The 19,385-nt window shown below is 35.5% G+C and overlaps 4 protein-coding genes across 4 annotated transcripts; 3 read left to right on the plus strand and 1 right to left on the minus strand.

Annotated features, from left to right (window-relative positions):
• Positions 1-400: 400 nt before the first annotated feature.
• LOC103495404 (2-carboxy-1,4-naphthoquinone phytyltransferase, chloroplastic) lies at positions 401-5,124 on the minus strand. The gene is made up of 11 exons (XM_008456948.3): positions 4,904-5,124; positions 4,567-4,813; positions 3,770-3,873; positions 2,924-2,995; positions 2,666-2,804; positions 2,099-2,205; positions 1,928-2,027; positions 1,759-1,797; positions 1,560-1,670; positions 1,397-1,462; positions 401-897 (listed from the first exon to the last, which is right to left on the minus strand). The coding sequence occupies exons 1-11, from the start codon at positions 4,996-4,998 to the stop codon at positions 763-765; spliced, it is 1,215 nt and encodes a 404-aa protein (XP_008455170.2). The 5' UTR covers positions 4,999-5,124; the 3' UTR covers positions 401-762.
• Positions 5,125-6,106: 982 nt separating this feature from the next.
• LOC103495405 (phospho-2-dehydro-3-deoxyheptonate aldolase 2, chloroplastic-like) lies at positions 6,107-9,548 on the plus strand. The gene is made up of 5 exons (XM_008456950.3): positions 6,107-6,823; positions 7,159-7,436; positions 7,662-7,938; positions 8,400-8,645; positions 9,027-9,548. Exons 1-5 carry the CDS (start codon positions 6,338-6,340, stop codon positions 9,285-9,287), a joined length of 1,548 nt encoding a protein of 515 aa, XP_008455172.2. The 5' UTR covers positions 6,107-6,337; the 3' UTR covers positions 9,288-9,548.
• Positions 9,549-10,606: 1,058 nt separating this feature from the next.
• On the plus strand, positions 10,607-14,184 carry LOC103495406 (uncharacterized). Its single transcript, XM_008456951.3, has 6 exons — positions 10,607-10,891; positions 11,484-11,696; positions 11,997-12,092; positions 12,792-12,937; positions 13,442-13,661; positions 13,824-14,184. Exons 1-6 carry the CDS (start codon positions 10,757-10,759, stop codon positions 14,022-14,024), a joined length of 1,011 nt encoding a protein of 336 aa, XP_008455173.1. The 5' UTR covers positions 10,607-10,756; the 3' UTR covers positions 14,025-14,184.
• A 720-nt stretch (positions 14,185-14,904) lies between these two features.
• LOC103495407 (DNA repair protein XRCC4) lies at positions 14,905-19,247 on the plus strand. Its single transcript, XM_008456953.3, has 5 exons — positions 14,905-15,159; positions 15,279-15,421; positions 16,742-16,870; positions 17,456-17,578; positions 18,894-19,247. The coding sequence occupies exons 1-5, from the start codon at positions 15,009-15,011 to the stop codon at positions 19,047-19,049; spliced, it is 702 nt and encodes a 233-aa protein (XP_008455175.2). The 5' UTR covers positions 14,905-15,008; the 3' UTR covers positions 19,050-19,247.
• The last annotated feature ends 138 nt before the right edge of the window (positions 19,248-19,385 follow it).

Below are 19,385 nucleotides of genomic sequence, written 5' to 3' on the forward strand. Positions count from 1 at the left end.
GGGTGGTGACCATTATATTTGATGGAAACGAGACTAAAGTTTCATGTTGGCTAAATAATACGAAGATCAATGGTATATAATTGAAAGACAAATTATCTCTATTTGATATAATACTCTTTTAATGAAATCAAAAACAAAACTAGGAAAATGTACGTTAGAAAGTATAGCAAATGGTCACTCTACGAATCTTGCAAAATTTGATGGAGGGATCAATATAATGTAATTTGGATTACACTAAGCTTTGAACGAAAGACGAAGCACTAGGCAAGAGAGTTCTTGTGAATTGTAAGTAATTCATGTCTTTTCTTTTTTCTCCCAATTTTGAAGTTTTCAAACGTCAATTTCTCAAATTATACTTTTCTGCTGACATGGTAGAGTAGAGTGAGATTTTTTCCCAGCATTATTATAACTTGTTTGGAACCTTGTAAAGCTACTTTTTCTTTTGACTATTGTTGTTTACAAGTAAATACTACATGTTAAATATCAAGAAACCCAGAAAAACTCTCAGCTTACTCTAAATAGTCCCCTTGAAGTGCTTTGCAAAGCCAAGGAATGTGTCATTGTGCTCTAGCACGAGCTATTCTTGATAACATCATTCTTTCCTTAAGAGTCCAACCTTCAATGGACCAGATTCTCGCAACAACGAATGAGATCGCTAACACGAGCTGTTCTGGGGTGCCCCCGGAATGTGATGTGTTGTGCAAATTCACTAGAACATCTCAAAAGAAGCTCAAGACATTATTGTTACAACCGAGCTTAAGCTTAAAGTGAAATTATTCTTGATGTATTAATTGTAGAGATCAATCTAGCTACAACAAAACCAGCAGCCAACGCAAGTCCAAATATGGCATGTAACCTCACACAGAAATACTTGGCCATGAAAATTTTCTGTTTATCCTGCAAATTTGAAAGAGAATCAGTAATCTAGTTTGATATAACAATCATGGCGAAGTATATTCTTACTAATTTCACATTTTTATGATCTCATAACCATCTTCATTTAGAAATGATATTGCTAGCACTTCCATTTGGTAGATCACTACTCTCTTAAGAACAAAGAGAAATCTTCTTTGGTCTAATCACTAGTATACCTAAAGACTTAACCATTTAGTTGCTGAATTTAAGATCTGAAAAATATGTTATTGTTTGTTAATTATTTGGTTTTAAATTTTTAGAAACTAACCTTATAAGTTTTAATTTCTTGTTATCCACTTTCTACGTAAGTTTTGAAAACAAAGGTTTGATATTTTTTAGAATTTGATCGGTAATTCAAGTATTATTTTAAGATAGGTGAAACCATAATAAAGTAATTAAGAGTAAACAAGCATAAATGTTAAAAACGGAATGCTAAAAAAGAAATTGATATCAAACGGGACGTAAATCGTAAGCCAATCACCTTGTGGTTTTCTTCAACAAAGCTAACTACCAGCTTGCCCACAGGAACAGTAAGACCACAAAATAACTACAATGAAAAATAGCAAAAAAAAAAAAAAAAATGAAAGATTAGTAAACTTTATTCAGTTTAAAAAGGAAGCCGTTTGTTTTAAGAATGGACTTACAATGCAAGTAAATGGAAGATTCTTGCTTAAACCTAGGGCAAACAGAAGCACATAGAGCATAATTACTGCAACCTTCACCACCTTGGAACCTCTTTCTGTACCAAGCCTCACCTGCACAATATATTAACAAAGATACATGTAACACTAAAGTGTCTCCACCTAATAATTTTTAAAAACTGAAGCTGCGTGGGTTCATTACCAAAGGAGACATTTTTCCTACAGCTCTATCTCCCTCAACCTATGCACGACAATGTCGGAGTCAATTAAATGATCACTAAAATAAACCATGAGGCGAATCAAGAATGTGCATGTTTGTTTTTCTGTTTTGTCTTTTTTTTTTTTTTTCTTTTTTCTTGAGGTACAAATACCTGATGGAAATGGCTGCAGAAGAGAATTAAAGTCGTTGTCGTCCCCACAAGGATAGAAGCAGAAAGAATTGTATTGGATATGGGAAGATATCTCATCGCCCTGTGGACCAGTGAATCAATATGCAAACCAGACAAAACAACTACAAATCCTAACTAAATGATTGAAGCAACCTTGCGTTACTCTGTAATAAGTAAAACGCTGTTGTAGCAAATGGACCAAAAGCAGCAAAGCACAAGGGCTCTCCTAATCCTTGGTAACTTAACCGGAATGGTGGACACTGCAAAAGATCAATTGTCAGCAGATCAACATGAATAGTTTGCTATTCCCAACTCTCAGTAAATCAGAAAATATGAATGGGTTGTTATTCTCCTATACTGATCTCACATTATTCTACCTTTTGTTATCTTCATCTCTTCCTCTGACTTTAAAGGTCATATAATGCTTGAAATCTAAACTGGGCTTTGAATGCTAAGCCTTGACAAGATTTAGACTATTCTCTATCTCAAAATAATTCTAAGCTCTCGATGCCATCAAGTGCACACATAAAAATAAAACACTCTTTGGATTGTAGAAGTTGCAACAAATATTGAGTTCCCTTACACTATACTTCACAGAAAATTAGTTTAATTATCTAACAAAACCAAATTTTTAGTTAACCCTTTTCAGCTGTGTACTTCACAACCTATATGATGCCATGGTAGCACAGTCTTATGCAGAGTATTAAATTGAGATGTTACCTGATATATGTAGCCACAAACAATTGAAAAGGCTAAAAATAATATTGAACGCAGGTTCCCAGCCTCCAAAGAAGCCCATGTCAATCCCATGAAGCCAAGAGCAAGAAAAGTGTAGGCAGCAACAAGTGTTCCTGTAGGGCTTATTCCACCATAAATTTAACACAAGCAAGAAGTCAGCAAATTTTTTATAATAAAGAAAATGAAACAAGATTAAGAAAATCGAGGAGGCCTTAGAAAATAAATTAGTGTGAACTTTACCTGCCAACAAGTTTTACAACCGACTCCTTTTTGTTCTTATCAGCTCCTGTACTGAAGTCATAAGCGTCGTTACTGCAAAAGAATCATTTTAATTCATTAGTTTCAAATGGTAGAAAGAGCTTCATACGCTTTTTTCCAGAATTTCATGATACAATGAAATGAGCCACCTAACCCTCCATGGATCGTGATGTTGAGAAATCATTCATGTGAGAATTGAAGACTACAAAACACTTCCCTCAAAATGGTATAGAGATCTGGAAGCAAGGCACAGCTGGGAAATTTAGAGAGCAAAATTCAACAACCCAACACTGTTTTAAGCTTGCATATTGCGAAGATTTAAAGAATTCCAAGCGAACTTTCTTGTGGAGCAATTTATATCACATAAAAGAAACTCTTTTCCTTGTCAGATAATCTCGTGATAACCAACCACAAAGTAAATCCAACATCTAATTATTTCCTTGGGCTGTCCCAACTTGCTTGCAGAATTTTAGACTCTTGAGATTTAAGGATTGACATCAACCAAAAGGTTCTCTTTTATTTTACTTTTTAAAAGAAACAAATGATATAAGCATTCTTAGATTCACTTTGATGGGGCTGCATAACATATACACAAATGGAAACTCAAAGATGTTTTTTTTTCTTCCAAAATTCGAATCTCTATAGTCTATACTAAGCAATATGGCTATAGAAAAGATTTCCCAAAGTTAATACTTCCGGGAACACAATTTATATTGTTTCTCAGTAGAGTTTACCAAGGAACAATTGTATATGCAACCATTCAGCTGCCAAAGATTTTGGTTGAGTGTGAACACAAACATGTCGGCCGTATGAGGAATACTTCTTCACCTTAAATTAAGCCAACTGATGATAAGAACTGAGGAAGCCAGGATTACAGCAAAAAGCCGAGAAGAGAAGTTGCCAGACTGAAAATAAGCAGCTGCACTGCCTACCTGTTTGTAACCGAAAAGAAAAGTTTGAATACATAGCATCCACATTCAACCAGAATAAGCATCTTCATGCAGTTAGTTTATATTCCTAAGAGATGGCTGATTTAATACCTAAAAAATTGAACATCACAAGATCAAAGCTCAACTAATTGGTAAGAGAGAGTAAAAAACACTGCATTAATATAAGAATTGACTTGTAAACAAACAGAATCACATATCCTTTTTGTTAAATTACCATTTTAGTGACTCCCTGATTCCCTCCTATGGTTTTAAAAGATTCAATTTAGTGTTTATGGTTTAGTTACACCTTCCGAAACTCCTTATTGTTACTAGATCATAACAATTTCTTACATAACATGTCATGTCTCTTTATAACGCCTGTCTTCTATCAACCACTTCAAAATCACGTCACATAAGAAAACGGAAAACATCTGATAACCAATAAATAAACTTTACCGATTCAGGGTACTAAATGGGAAATTGGAAACTAACTTGAAACGACCACAAACCATGGGGACTTAAAAAAGTGATAATCTAACAAAGGCTTTACACTCCTTTTTCATAATAAAGAACAAAAAGAAAGCTCAAGAGCAATCAAGTTTATCATAACTAATTAAAGTCAAACACTACATTTCTCAAAAGAATGATATAAAATGACCAAACATCTAGCTGCTTTACAGTGTAATGAACACCCACCATTAAAGGAACCAAGGCAACTGAATAAATTGGTAACTTAATTGCCCTCCAAATCAGAGTCCCCATACCAACATCCTCTTCCCCATTCTCTTGGGGCATCGAATCAACCTCCATCGCTTTACATTCCGATAACAAACCTCTAAAACGGACATTTCTGCACAACCCCAATTGCGTTCTACGACTCCCGCAGGCAAATTTATGAGCATCAGTCGACAAACTCGATGAATTTAAACGACCCAGATGAAAGCTGTGATAGTAGAAGAGTCAAGAAGATAAATGGGGCTAAACGATAAGGTTTTGAAAGAAGATGTAGTTGCCATTGTGAAGTGGTACTTGCCTTGGAGTAATGGTGGTGAAGGAGAGGTGGTCGTTGAGTTTGTTCTTTAGGGCGCCGAGTTGGGTGGGTATGCAGACTATGGAGGCCATTGGCATCACATAGCTGAAGATGAAACTGCAGAGTGAAGCTGCTTGTTGAAGCAGAGGATGGATTAATTAAAGTGGGACGATTTTAGTTGTGTCTTATCTTCTTCAACTTTATGTTTCCTCTTGGTTTGACACGGTTTTACCATTATCGCTACCATTTTAAGTAACAATAGTAGTGATGAATGGGTAAAATATAAATCTTATTCCATTGTTAGAACCTTCGACAAGTTTTTCATTATGTGTGGCTGTGTTTGACCCACCAACTCGAGTAGAGTTGAATTTGTTTGGTCTACTATATTTACAAACTAATATTAAATAACAAAACTCTATTAATTTCATCGGTGTTCACCGTTGAAATATGTACATTTAGTATGAATCTTTATCTATTTCTCTCTTACCCTTCCTCTAACATTTCTAGTGCCTCCATCATCAATTGTCATCAACGACGAAATGTGACGATAACTATAGTCAACGAGTATTTCCACCTTACTTTGACAATATTCATTGCCAACAATATGCTCTTGACGACCTCTAGCACTCCACGTATGATAAAGACTACATTTGATGACCAATTAAGGAAATCGTATTTGACACCACATTCCAATGGCTATCTCTAGTGATCAATTTCGACTACCACTTGTGGTTATCGACTTTCAACCATTTCTAACGACTAACTTGACGACCATCTTAATCAATCATATACTAGAAAAACAAAAAAAAAATAACTCATCAAATGGAAACATTTTTAAATGCAATTTTGAAACTACCACTTCTTTGTATTTAATAGTAATTTGACATTAACAAAAACACTTTTAAGTATATAAAAAACCAAACAAACTTGTATATAAAACACTTTTAAAAAAACGGATGTAACCAAACACACAAGTATTTTTCTTTTAGATCGTTTTTTAAAAGATAGAAATAAAAATATTAAAAGAAAAGCACCTTTTTACAAACATGTAAATCCAAATCAAACGTGCTATTTTTAATACTAAAAGAAATAGAAAAAACATGTTAAACATATCCATTAGCAAAATAAAGTGAAATTCCAAGAATTAGAAAGATGGTTTGAAAATTGATTTTATAAAGCGAAGAAAAACCTTTTTCCCCAAAAGAATAATATTCTTATTTTGGAAAAAACAGAAAACAAAAAATGTGACAAAAAGTTACATTCCTGCGGATTTGACCCTCTGGTGGCTGCATTCGAATCTTTGATTTCGAATAACTGAAGTAAACAATAACCAAAGTCCGTCGAAATCTTCCTTTTTTTCATTTGGGATTCCCTCAATCTTCATCACCACCATCACCATCATCCCCTTTCACTCTGTTTCCCTCCAAACATCAAAAAATGGCGCTCCCAACCACTACCCCTCTCCCAAAATCTCTCCCCCATCCCCTTTTTCCGATCACCTCCAAAACCCCCCACCACCGCCGTCTTTCCCCTTCCGCCCGATCCTCAAAACCCATCTCCGCCATTCATGCTGCCGACCCATCAAGGTCGTCCAAATCATCTATCCAGGTCCCGACGAAATGGACCCTCGATAGCTGGAAGTCGATGAGGGCTCTGCAACTTCCCGAATATCCCGATCAGGCGGCGCTTGAATCTGTCCTCAGGACACTTGAATCTTTTCCGCCGATCGTCTTTGCCGGAGAAGCTAGGTCCTTGGAGGACCGGCTGGCGCAGGCGGCTGTGGGGAAGGCTTTTCTTCTCCAAGGTGGGGATTGTGCTGAGAGCTTTAAGGAGTTTAATGCCAATAACATTCGTGATACTTTCCGTGTTCTGCTGCAGATGAGTGTTGTTCTTATGTTTGGTGGTCAAATGCCGGTTATTAAGGTTGATTACTGTTTCTGAGCTTTGATTTTATGTTTTGTTATTGTTATTTTTCATTGTGCGATGGTTTAGATTTATTTTGATAAGTCTTTTTCAGAATGATCGAGTGTATGTTGTCTCTGCTAGGAAGGGGCATGTACTCAAAAAATTATTTTAGCTAGCCAAAACGATAACAGTTGAACGTGAATTCGAAAATCTAGCTACATACCCTTTGTAACCAAATGATATAAGTTTGAGATATTACTCTCATACATTCCTGGGTTATTCCTAGGTTATTCCAGGGTATCTTATCTGGATTACATTTGACGGTTGTGTAATAGGACTTGTGTATGATGTAGGTAGGAAGAATGGCAGGTCAGTTTGCAAAGCCAAGATCAGACCCGTACGAGGAGAAGGATGGAGTGAAACTCCCAAGCTACAGAGGAGACAATATAAATGGTGATTCGTTTGATAAGCAATCTAGGATTCCAGACCCAGATCGAATGAATAGAGCCTACTGCCAGTCAGTGGCAACATTGAACCTCTTGAGGGCCTTTGCCACGGGAGGTTATGCTGCAATGCAGAGAGTTACGCAATGGAATCTTGATTTCACCGAGCATAGTGAGCAGGGTGATAGGTTTGACTCTTGAGTACTTTATTTTTCTATGTACCATTTGTATTGGCATTTGGTTCCATTATAGTCAGCCGTGTAACGTTTATAGCACATCATTTCCTTATAGACTTCACAATAAATACCTGTCAACCATGTCGATAAAGTAACCAATCAGCCATTCATTTTGATACCTTATTGGTTGTAGTTCCATAGTTTGGTTACATATTTTGGTTGCACTTGTGTCAACAGATACCGAGAACTAGCCCATAGAGTTGATGAGGCCCTTGGATTCATGGCTGCTTCTGGACTCACTGTGGATCACCCTATCATGACCTCGACTGAGTTCTGGACATCTCATGAGTGTTTGCTCCTCCCTTACGAGCAAGCACTTACTAGGGAGGATTCCACTTCTGGGCTTTACTATGACTGCTCGGCTCACATGCTTTGGGTTGGAGAACGAACTAGACAACTTGATGGTGCACATGTTGAGTTTTTGAGAGGTGTTGCTAATCCTCTTGGCATTAAGGTACCTCTATCTAAAATTTAGATGGTGATGTTTAATTCCATCATTTTTTTACTATCATCCTTCCCTTTCCCATTTTGTCTCAAAACTGAACTTTGGTGTCATTGCACTATTGCAGCATTCCATGGAGTATGATCTTAATATTCCGATTGGAACTACCATATTAGAACCAATTCACAATTTACAAATATAATTGAAAAATGTTTTAAAGCTTTATTACAATAAATTGACTTTATTATTTGGAGCTCAAATTTGTGGATGATTTTGTATATATATATTTTCATTTATCAATTTTTGCTTGATGACCTTTTACTACGTTTACTTGTGGAGTGTTTCGTTCTTTGTCCCGCTAAACACTTCTACATATTATTTTTCTCTAAAGTGATTTATAATGGTTCTTGAATTGTTCCACTGGTGAATGTAGTAGAAATTTGCAACTGATAAATTATAGCATTTTGATACAGGCAAGTGATAAGATGGATCCAAAGGAATTGGTCAAGCTTATTGACATTCTAAATCCCAGGAACAAGCCTGGAAGAATTGTAGTGATAGTAAGAATGGGAGCTGAAAACATGAGAGTGAAACTTCCACATTTAATCAGGGAAGTACGGCGAGCTGGTCAAATCGTCACATGGGTCAGCGATCCCATGCACGGGAATACAATCAAAGCCCCCTGTGGACTAAAAACACGTTCATTTGATGCTATTAGGGTATGGTCTCTCTTTCCAATTAAAATGTTTGATTGTTTGTTTCTTGCCTTCTTGTCCAGGTTTATAAATAGTTTTCTGTTGACAGTACTATCAACTTGTTACATGAATAAAAATTTTGGGGAGGACTTGCACAACAATCTTCTGGAATTATTTATCAATGCATTGATCATTCTTCCTTAATTTGATTGGCTGCTTGGTTTTTAGCCTAAATATCATGAATTACGCTTTAAATCCTTATTTAGAACAAATCTTTTTATGCATTTAGTTGAGTTTTACTCAACTTTAGACTTGACTAAACGTTTAGTCTGATATCATTGGAGTTGTACTTCTTTTCACTTATCTCACTAATTATTGTTGTATTTATCAATTCATTGGTAACAGGCTGAGGTGAGAGCATTCTTCGATGTACACGATCAAGAGGGAAGCTACCCTGGAGGAGTTCATTTGGAGATGACAGGGCAGAATGTAACCGAATGCGTTGGAGGCTCACGAACTATAACTTATAATGATCTGAGCTCACGGTACCATACTCACTGCGACCCCAGACTCAATGCTTCTCAGTCTCTAGAGCTTGCCTTCATCATCGCCGAGCGGTTGAGAAGAAGAAGACTCGTAGCAGGACAGGCTTTGGCATCGGTCTGACTCCCTGGTAATTCATCTTCTGTACCCACAACGTGCTTCGATTTGTTGTTTTGGGTTGATGTATAAAAGCTAAAACGCGTTTGGAGTATTACACACTTTGGGTTGTATAACACCTGCCATTGGTATGTTGAGCCGAAAGGCTTAAAAGGGTGTTGTGTGAAACATAAAATGCAGTAGAGATGTGGTGAAAATAACTTTATGTAACGTTACTACTCAGGTTTTTATAATAGTAATAATAAAAGTCTTTTTGAGAGGTAATAATTTGAACTATCACTACTAATTTTGCTATCAACTTTAAGAGCATTGAGGACAAAATTTGTACTCTGTCCTACAATCGATAAGTGTGACATGCTTTTAGAATATCTGTTTTGGAAATTTTTTAAATACTTAGGCTTCGTTTACCGATCCATAATCAACATTAGTGTAATCATAATGAAATTTCATTGATGGATCAATTATAATGGATCTCAATTTTTTTTTCTTTTATCATTATTACTTAAACATTTTACAAATTTAAATTAATTATGCTGAGGTTGTTTACTTTACATTGTTTGGTATCATTGTCTTTTTATCGTTACTGTTTGGCAATAACAATATCTCGTGGTAGGTATCATATAATATTCAAATACAATTCGATTGATTACTTTAAGCTAACAATTAAATTGCTTGTTTTTTGATTACAAATTTGTCAACGAGCCCCATATTTCATTATGATTATATAGTAGTAAATAACAACAAATATAATGAAATAGAATCCAAAATAGATACCACCTTAATATTAAAATTATCATCACTTTTTAGGAGAAAAAGTCTCCTATCTTATAACCTTAATATTTTAAATGAATGCTCTCAAGCAAATGCAAGGGTCGGTCAATGACATAAACTTTACGAGCGGAGACAAAGAGGAAAAGAGAAACGCAAAAGTAATATGAATATGAGATTTTATTATATTTTATAAATATTTTAAGCAGTTTAGTCATCTAAGATAATCTAATATTCAATTATAACGGAGAGAAATCAACCCAACTAATATTAGTTAAACAAAATCAAAATCAACATAAAGTTCTTTATTTAAAACAAATCTCCACCTAACTCACAAACAATGATTCATATTCATTGATTCACAACACATTGGTCTTTATTTATTTAACTTTTTTATTTCCCACTAAAAATAATGGAGGACATGATAATAACAAAAACCATTATTCAAACCAACAAGGAAAGTCCAAAACAATAAAAGGAAAAATTGTACACGTCCTCCCTCCACTACGTCGTCGTTTCGTAATACTCGACAGACTATAGTGAAGTATGCAGCGTAACTGCTTACGCGTTGAATCGGGCAGCTCTCACGTAATCTTCAAAGCCGCCTCCCATGGCTTCCACTGCTACTTCCCTTCCTTCCCATATATTCAAATTCTTCACTCTTCTCTCTACCAACCCATTATTGCCCACTCAACACACAGATTCAGATGAGTTTTGGGGGATTACTTGGTTTTCAATATGGCATAGTTCAGGCTCCGCTTGGACCTGATATCTCCGGTCCCGAACTCGTTGCTGCCGTTGCCAATGCCGGTGGACTTGGTCTTCTCCGAGCCCCCGATTGGGTACTTTTACTCTTTATTCTTTCTTTCTTTCTTTTTTTATTCCTTTACCCATCTTGGAAATGAATTTAATGTGTTGTGGAGAAGTATCTCTGATGTGCGATACGTGAGTCGATACGGAGTTTCTTCTTTTGTTGATTGATTGTTCGATCGTACGTATTCGGATTTTAAAACATTTTATTCTTGATCGATTTGAATGTTTGGCGTTTTAGTTTTTGCAACTGCTTGTTGCATGGTTTTGTAGGAATTCGGACGATTTTGGTGATGATTGGTTATGGAATTATGGAGGAGTGTTGGGTTTAACTGGGTACTTAGTCGGGGGAATTGATAATGTTAATGAAGAGTTGGAGCATTGATCCTGTCAATCTGATATGAACAGTTTGTATATGATATGAATGGAAAGAATTTTATTAAAATTATGGATATAATTAAATGTACCACAACCTTTTATGTAAATTTGTGATTTAACTTACTCATTTCTATCTAATTAATATTGATTTTCATTTGTTGTACTCACAAGTGCGGAAGTATGGATATAATTAAAATTATTGTTTAGGATTAATAGGTGATGCTTAAAAATTTGTATGTGTCCCAGGAGTCACCTGATTATGTACGAGAATTGATAAGGAAGACCCGAGCGTTAACGGATAAACCATTTGGAATAGGTGTCATTTTAGCATTTCCTCACGAGCAAAATCTGAAGGCCATATTAGATGAGAAAGTAGCTGTTGTGCAAGTTTACTGGGGAGAATGTTCGAAGGATCTTGTGGATCAAGTTCATTCTGCTGGGGTGAAAATTATTCCACAAGTGAGTGTTCTCTTGCAAAGCATGTTAACAATGCATTTCCCAAGGATCAAATCAAGTCTGATAGGTTAATCTCATCATTAAACTTTTTATGCATGGTTGTGGTGGCTTAATTTCTATAAAAACATTTTGTTTATTGGAAAAATTTTGTGCATGGACGTGGAACTTGGAAGTATAGTCTGAAATCATGTGCTTATCTTGTTTTCTAGTCTATCACTTCAGGCTTCATTATTCTGTTCTAGGGATGTTATTGGTCTTCTACTCATATTGTGGCATGTTGCAACTTAAAAAATACTTTTGCAGGTTGGGAGTGTTGAAGAAGCGAGTAAAGCAGTTGATGCTGGCGTTGATGCAATAATTGTGCAAGGTCGGGAAGCAGGAGGGCATGTTATTGGTCAAGTATAGATCTTCTTCTTCCCGTTAATTTCATTAATTCATGATCCCATTGTGTTTGTTTCCAACTTTCCAGACTTCTTCCATTATAGGTTTTTTCCCATCCTCTTAATCATTTGGAGGCTATGTTTTTTTCCGGTTCTTCTCCTTAGTAAAACATTCTCTAAGTTACTAGAAAGGAAAGAAATTAACAAGGAAGATAATTTGACTTAGATTAGAAAGCTAATTCATCAAACATCTGTTTCTCAATTCATTAAGAGGCTGTTGTCTTAGTTCAGGTACCCACATACTTACCCTGCTCCAGGTTCACCTTTTGAAGAATATTCAACATTGGTTTCGTTGACACAATGTTTATGTTAGATGCATGTATTCAGTTTGAAAATCACCTTTGGAGAGAAGCAGAATTTAAGAAATCGATCTTTATCATATAAGTATTTGAGCATTCTTCCTTTTTGACATTAATCATCCATGCGTATATGTTTTAAGTAATGCCTAGTTTTCTTCTTTAAATTTCAAACTGCTGGTTTTTTATTTGCTGCTTCCAGTCGGTGGATATTACTTTGGTTCATGCTTCATTAGTCACATTCTTCATCTTTCTTCACATTTGTATTCCAACTATATCGTAACTTATCTCAAATCTATATCTTTTTTCATTATCAGAAAAAATTGAAATCGACTACAGAAAGTTGACTTGGTTCTTTACAGGAAGGTTTGATTTCCATCTTACCAAGGGTAGTTGAAATTGTTGGGAATGAAGATATACCTGTAATTGCGGCTGGCAGTATTTCAGATTCCCGAGGTTATGTTGCTGCCTTGGCCCTTGGCGCTCGTGGTGTCTGCCTTGGAACTAGGTTAGAAAACCTCAACTGTTATCAGTCACAACTTAGAGAACTTATTGCAAAAACCTGGTAGATCCATGCTACAAAATATCGCTCAATTTGAAACAATTTCCAGCATTAAAGTAGAATGTTCACACTTTTCGGTCAGGTTTGGCTGAGAGTCAATATATAAGTATGATAATAATGCCAGTTCAGAAACTTCATTATTGGTCCATGACATGTATTCTTAAATATATGTCTAATTTTGGATCATCTACACCATGGAAATATAGCCATGAGAATGGTGTTGGAGGAAGGTTTAAGGTTGAGTGGCCGTATCATAATCCATCTATTAAATAGTTCAGAGGCAGAAAACCTGTCTTTCTTTGGTGTAATCCAAAAGTTGCCGTTATTCTTATTATTATTGTAATTGGAACGATTGTATAATCTTATAACGAAACAAATCTCATAAATTTTAGGTAATGCAACTATTGCTCTTTTGCATCATCATAATATGAGTTAAATGGAATATTGCAGATTTGTTGCTACTGAAGAAAGCCATGCTCACCCTACATACAAGAGGAAGTTGGTGGAAATGGAAGCAACCGATTATACAAACATTTTCGGCCGCGCAAGATGGCCTGGTGCGCCACAGCGTGTTCTACAGACTCCCTTTTACGATGATTGGAAGTCACTTCCTGCCAATGAAAATGAAAGCAACCAGCCTGTCATCGGGCGCTCAACAATTAATGGCTTGGTGAGCTCCTCCTTTCATCTCTTTTCTACCTAAACAAGTCCACATGCTTGAGAACAAATTCTGCAATTAGTATGTAAGCTGGACCACTAAAAGATTAAATATTTAGGTTGAGGGTATATTCTGTTCTGCTCTTATCTAAATCATCCTTCATTCTTGGTACAGGACATAGATATACGGCGCTTTGCGGGTACTGTGCCAAATGCAACGACAAAAGGTGACATCGAGAGCATGGCAATGTATGCAGGGCAAGGAGTAGGACTGATCAAGGAGATTCTACCAGCGGGAGAAGTGGTAAGGAGGCTGGTGGAAGGTGCTCAACATTTGATCCAGACACATCTTAGTAGTTTTGTTCATAAAGATTGATGCTCGTAGCTGCAATACTATTCTTTTAAATTTTCTTGAAGAAATAAGATCGAAAATCCCTATGTAGTTTTAGATGAACGGCTGGAAATTGATCTCCACTGAGTGTTAATCATGAACGCAACGAACCTCATGTTTAAATACAGCAGTGATTGGTACTTGATATCTGGTTCACAATTCATATTCTGTTTTATGTTCACAAATTTATCTGAGTTTAGTGAACACTAATTTATCTGAGTTTAGTGAATATGCGTTCGACAAACGATCCAACATTTGTTTATGAAAACTATTTCCTCATTTTGTAATCCAAACCATGTAAATTCTTATAAATTATAAGAAACAAATTAAAATTTAACCTAATTATTAGTATATTACATAAACTGTCTCTATGGTTTGCATAAACCGTCTATGTGGTTTGGATAGATAAAGTTAAAAGTGAGTTTATCTGGATAGATAAAGTTAAAAGTAAGTTTATGTGGTCTGGATAAATAAAGTTAAAAATGAGTTTATCTTGATAGATAAATTATGTGACTTAAGTTTGATATAACTTTACATATATTCTCTTTAGTTTGTCCTTTTAAACATTTCCTATTAAAAAGACTATTTACGTATTAAACCAAATGAATAAATTTTAATTAAATTCTAACTTTTATCAAACCGTATGGATAAATTCTAATTAGATCTAGATTCAAAGTAACTTATTCCAAACCGTTGATATGAAAATTTCAATTCATACTATAAATGATATAACATTAGAAAAGAGTAGTTTTACAATTTTTAAGAGTTTTTAAATATTTGTGAAACTTTCTCTCCTTCGACAATTTTCCATTTTTCTAACATAAAATATGTTAATAAATAAATTAATAATAGTGTTGAATAGTGTCGTTGATTTACGAGGACGGTTTCTTAAAAAATATACAATAATTTCTCGCGCCATAGGAAGAGACAGAGAAGCTCCATTTTGAAAGGCGAAGTCAAAACAGCTCCATGGACGCAATCAGGCACACATGCCTGAAGCTTGAAGTACCAACCAACGCCCAGCCAGACGAAAGAAGCTCCATCTTCGTCAAAGGCACTTGGAATCATCACCGTTTCGATCTCTCCATCACCGACGGCCTCCACGCTTGGACGTGCCATGGTTTCATTTCTTAAACTTCCACTCAATTTAACTTTGTTTAGTTTCTCTTCTATTCCGCTCTTCTTTCGAGTTTGTTCTCGTATTTTCTTTTTGTTATTACCCCATTTTGCCTGCGACAGCGACGGAGGACGAGGTTCGATTGCGCGCTGCACAATGGGACCAAAAACCGTCGGACTATGTGGCATTGGCCGAACGCTATTTAGGGTTTCAACAGCCTGGTTCGATCTATGGCTTTGCCGATGCTGGAAATGGGTACAAGAGGGTTTGTACTTACTCCCTTTCGTTTTCTTTTCTTTCTTTCTTTTTTTTTTTTTTTTTTTGCTCCCTTAGTCGATACTGATGAGGTAATAGAAGATTTTTTGGGTATTGTTCGTTGTATAGGTACTAGGAAATAGACGATCGGCTCACAATTTGGTTTTGATTTCGCCTCTTTGAATGCCTTCATTGTTGTTAAAGAGTAAATTGAATGGAAATCTGAATTCTGGCTGAAAAGTTTTAGCTTCCAGGTCAACTAGTGAGTTAACAGCAATGTGGTAATGGAGTATTGAAAAACAATATTTTAAAAAAATGCAGGTTCAAAACAACCTCTACAAGCTTATATGGAGAATATTTTATACCTAAGACAAGGGAAGAACTTTTGTTTATGAAGCATAAAATTGGAGAATAAAGACATTTTTGAGAGATTCTTAAAAGAGTTTGATGTTCTTTTCTTATTTCTTTAAGATGGGAAACTAAAAAGAGAGTACCTTTAAGATGAAGTGAAGTGACATGTGTGCTGTGTGCTGAGGCACTTGCAACAAAAGGATCAACTAAACATATACGAGAATAAAGTACACAATTGGTTGCTTAGTTTGGTTGGTGTCTATTTGGGGGTTTCTAAAGGACACTTTAGACCCTTATGTTTAGGAAATGGATCGACATGGCCCTTGAACATCTTTGACCATTAATAACTAACGTTAAAATGATTTGGCGGTTAAATTATAAACAACATTTTCTAATATGGGGAGATAGTTTAATTTAATAATATATTTTTATGACTAAAAATACTTTTTCCACGTTGCTTCCTCCTATGGTGAATCTTCCCATTGCTCGCCAATGCCCTTCTTATGCATGATTGAAGTGTTTATTGTGAAATCTCATGGACCAAATAGATACTAACCTCATATTTTAGGATCCAAAAGTGTAGTTTGTCTAGTATACTATTATATCAGGTTAAGCTTGGTTGAAATTTTTAAATCTACTATAAATTTAGGAATTCAATTATAATCATCAATCTATTTGGGTGAATTTGTTGGTTTCGGTATCTCATATACCAAGTAGGCAACTCTCTGTAGTTTAGGGGTCAAATGTGTAGTTTGTCTATACTCTATTTCACCAGGTTGTGCTTGGTTAAAATTTTTCAGTCTAGTTTAAATTTAAGAATTTGATTATAATCAACAGTCTCTTTGGGTGAACTTGGTGGTTTTGATACAAGAATATTGTGAATTTGGGAGAGGAATTCAGTTATCTAAATATTAAAGTTTGGGTTTTCATTTTAACTTTGGAACATATTGATTGGCACTTTGTACTGGTTCTTATGCAGCTTTCTTGGACATTTGACAAAGAAGGGATGAAGTTAGAATGGCGATGGAAGTGTCAACCAGCGTCTGATAATAAGACAACTACAGCAGAAATATTGAACTTTCTTATGGATGCAAACATAAGGCTGAGCGTAATACTATGCCTCCTTGTTGTGTTTACAATGTTTTAGATTTTCTCAAGGTTACTTCTATTCAGCTATTAGCCATACTTCTCATTAATTTTTTGAGCATATTTTTCAATGATTAATAGTTGCTTATTGGTGATTTACATGAATGGATTAACAAGATTGACAATTTCCCCTATCCTATTTCATGACCATTGGATTGGAGTTTTTGTTCCAGCTTTGTTTTTCTACATCGAAGGACTTTAAAGTTGAATAGCTCTAGCACATGACTTGTAAAACAATGATCACAGCCCTCTGTTTGCTTCTATTATCTGATTGCTGACTGAACATGTGGATAGTTATTTATCTTTTCCAAGTTTTGATATGGTGTCAGAAACATTAGTTACCATGTAAATTCCGAAGTACATTAATTTATTAAAAAGAGTCTGATTTGAAAGTCTATGAACTCCAAGTCATTCTTTATTTGAAATGTTGATTTTGTCATTCTGATTTCCTCTCTGTCACACTATGGCCTTTGAGTTTTTTCTTAAAGATGTTCAGTTGTCAACTTTTTCTTATAACTTATGCCTGCTTTATTTTTTGTATGAATAGGAAGAGGTTGTGAGAAAAACTCAATCAGTTGAGAGGCTGAAGGCAGAATCTGAGAAGTGTTTAGCTCAGAGTGAGAAGATTTGTGATGAAAAAGTGGAGTTTGAAACTGCAATATATGCAAAGGTACGGAAAATTTCATATACTTGTGATTTGAACTTCACCCTATCTGTTTTCTTCTTTGTGATCTTGGTCAGTTTGAGACCATTCTGAATTAACTCTTCTTCAGAAATCACGCTACATTTAGCTTCAAAAGTGTAACATGATGCAATAAGTACATTTTCATTTTATCAATGCAGAAAATTTTGTTTCTCGTATTTGAAAGTGTAACATGATGTCTTTGTGGTAAGAAAAACTATTGTTCACATAATTGTGTTCTCTTTATAACATAGTTATATTAACCCAGACTCTAAAGTATCGGAAAAATAAATACTTATTCAATCCTGCAATCAGGAAATATTTCCTTTGGCATTAATCTACTTGTCAGATGTGTTTGTGCTTCATTGATCAAGGTCGGTAGGCTCCAGAAGTTGGTAAATTGGTATCGGGTATTCTGTTTCGATTTTCTCGTTGGAAATTCCCATTTTTGATTCCTTAGTGAAATATAGGATGGAAAAGTTATTTCTTGCTACCCCTATCATAACATGCATTATGGGGAATTTCTTCGATATATTCATAGATTTAGTGACGATGTCAATGTTCCCAGCCCAACACGACTGGGATTGAACTGGTTTATTTGCTTGAGACTTGAGCGAGAGATACAATGCCAAAGATTGCTGATTTGCCCGACTCCTATTTCACATCTGATCAAAACACAAGTTAATTGTATCGATACTGCACTCTCTTTCACATGTGTGGCTGATAGGGTTTGAGGGTTACAAAAAGGATACCCAACACGCCTTCGCTATTTGGAGGGAGCCTACTCATATCTTCGTGATAAATATTTTTGCAGAACGGATGTTGGTTAGAGCTTAAATTTATATTTGCATCAACTTCTATATGCAGTACATATCAAAATGCAATATCAATGAGAGCATAAAAGTAAATTCCCAAATCTCTGTGAGCTCATAATCTTTAATGAATGTTTCATCTATTTGTTAGGCCTCCAATTGTGACTACTTATATTAGAAGGGGTTAGAAAGGAAATGAGTATGAAGCCACTCGTTAGTTGGTTAGAGGTTAGTTTGTTTTGCTTTTTTGGTTAGGCTTGTGTATGGCAGAAGTCTATTAGTAGGTTGTCTTTTGGATGTTGGTTTATCTTTGGCATTTTGTAATAGAGCCATGGTTCTTAGGGAGAGGTACCCGCCTTGAATTGACCGGTTAGCTACTTTGTAATTGTTATTTGCAATCTATACTATCACCGGTGAGACCTGGAGTCTTTACACTACGCACCTCCTATTTCTTATTTGAAATCTTTAAATGTCTTTTTCATTGCTTCCAGTTTCTGAATGTCTTGAATGCAAAGAAGGCAAAGCTTAGAGAGTACAGAGATCAGCTTTCGAAACAAACCACTACCGGTAGCAAACTGAAACAAGAAGAGTACTCCTCTGATAAAACCGAATCTTTTGACGATGAAAGCGATGCAGAAAAGAACTGACAGAGTCGTATGACTTGCGGATCAAGGAATGTTATATGTTAAGCTTTCTTTCTTTCTTATTTGAGCACAAAAACAAATTTGGAGATTGAGGATTTGAATCTTGTACTGATGAGCTATATTTATAGAGACAGCAACGACACAGACTACACTTTGGAAAAAAATATATATATTATTGTTGGATTTTGGCTTTGGCTAAAAGTGTGTTCGAGTCATGGCTCTTATTGGTGTGCATAGAAACTTCAACTTTAAAAAATAATTAGCAGATTGGATTTGAAAATGTGTCCATAAAGCAACCAGGTTATCATGGGCTGAAATTGTGCAAAATTATATACCTGG

This window comes from Cucumis melo, chromosome 1, assembly GCF_025177605.1.
Source record: "Cucumis melo cultivar AY chromosome 1, USDA_Cmelo_AY_1.0, whole genome shotgun sequence".
NCBI lineage: Eukaryota > Viridiplantae > Streptophyta > Magnoliopsida > Cucurbitales > Cucurbitaceae > Cucumis > Cucumis melo.

What these genes read in the sequence shown, in the direction of transcription:
- LOC103495404 (XM_008456948.3), bottom strand. Translation starts at nt 4,998, where the DNA reads ATGCCAATGGCCTCCATAGTCTGCATACCCACCCAACTCGGCGCCCTA. An exon ending in TCTGCAGCCATTTCCATCAG is followed by an intron (nt 1,798 to 1,927) that starts GTATTTGTACCT and finishes TGTCGTGCATAG; the next exon opens with GTTGAGGGAGATAGAGCTGT. An exon ending in TTGTTGAAGAAAACCACAAG is followed by an intron (nt 898 to 1,396) that starts GTGATTGGCTTA and finishes TCAAATTTGCAG; the next exon opens with GATAAACAGAAAATTTTCAT.
- LOC103495405 (XM_008456950.3), top strand. Translation starts at nt 6,338, where the DNA reads ATGGCGCTCCCAACCACTACCCCTCTCCCAAAATCTCTCCCCCATCCC. An exon ending in CTAATCCTCTTGGCATTAAG is followed by an intron (nt 7,939 to 8,399) that starts GTACCTCTATCT and finishes ATTTTGATACAG; the next exon opens with GCAAGTGATAAGATGGATCC. An exon ending in GTTCATTTGATGCTATTAGG is followed by an intron (nt 8,646 to 9,026) that starts GTATGGTCTCTC and finishes CATTGGTAACAG; the next exon opens with GCTGAGGTGAGAGCATTCTT.
- LOC103495406 (XM_008456951.3), top strand. Translation starts at nt 10,757, where the DNA reads ATGAGTTTTGGGGGATTACTTGGTTTTCAATATGGCATAGTTCAGGCT. An exon ending in TTCTCCGAGCCCCCGATTGG is followed by an intron (nt 10,892 to 11,483) that starts GTACTTTTACTC and finishes TATGTGTCCCAG; the next exon opens with GAGTCACCTGATTATGTACG. An exon ending in GCTCAACAATTAATGGCTTG is followed by an intron (nt 13,662 to 13,823) that starts GTGAGCTCCTCC and finishes TTCTTGGTACAG; the next exon opens with GACATAGATATACGGCGCTT.
- LOC103495407 (XM_008456953.3), top strand. Translation starts at nt 15,009, where the DNA reads ATGGACGCAATCAGGCACACATGCCTGAAGCTTGAAGTACCAACCAAC. An exon ending in CCACGCTTGGACGTGCCATG is followed by an intron (nt 15,160 to 15,278) that starts GTTTCATTTCTT and finishes TGCCTGCGACAG; the next exon opens with CGACGGAGGACGAGGTTCGA. An exon ending in ATGCAAACATAAGGCTGAGC is followed by an intron (nt 16,871 to 17,455) that starts GTAATACTATGC and finishes TTGTATGAATAG; the next exon opens with GAAGAGGTTGTGAGAAAAAC.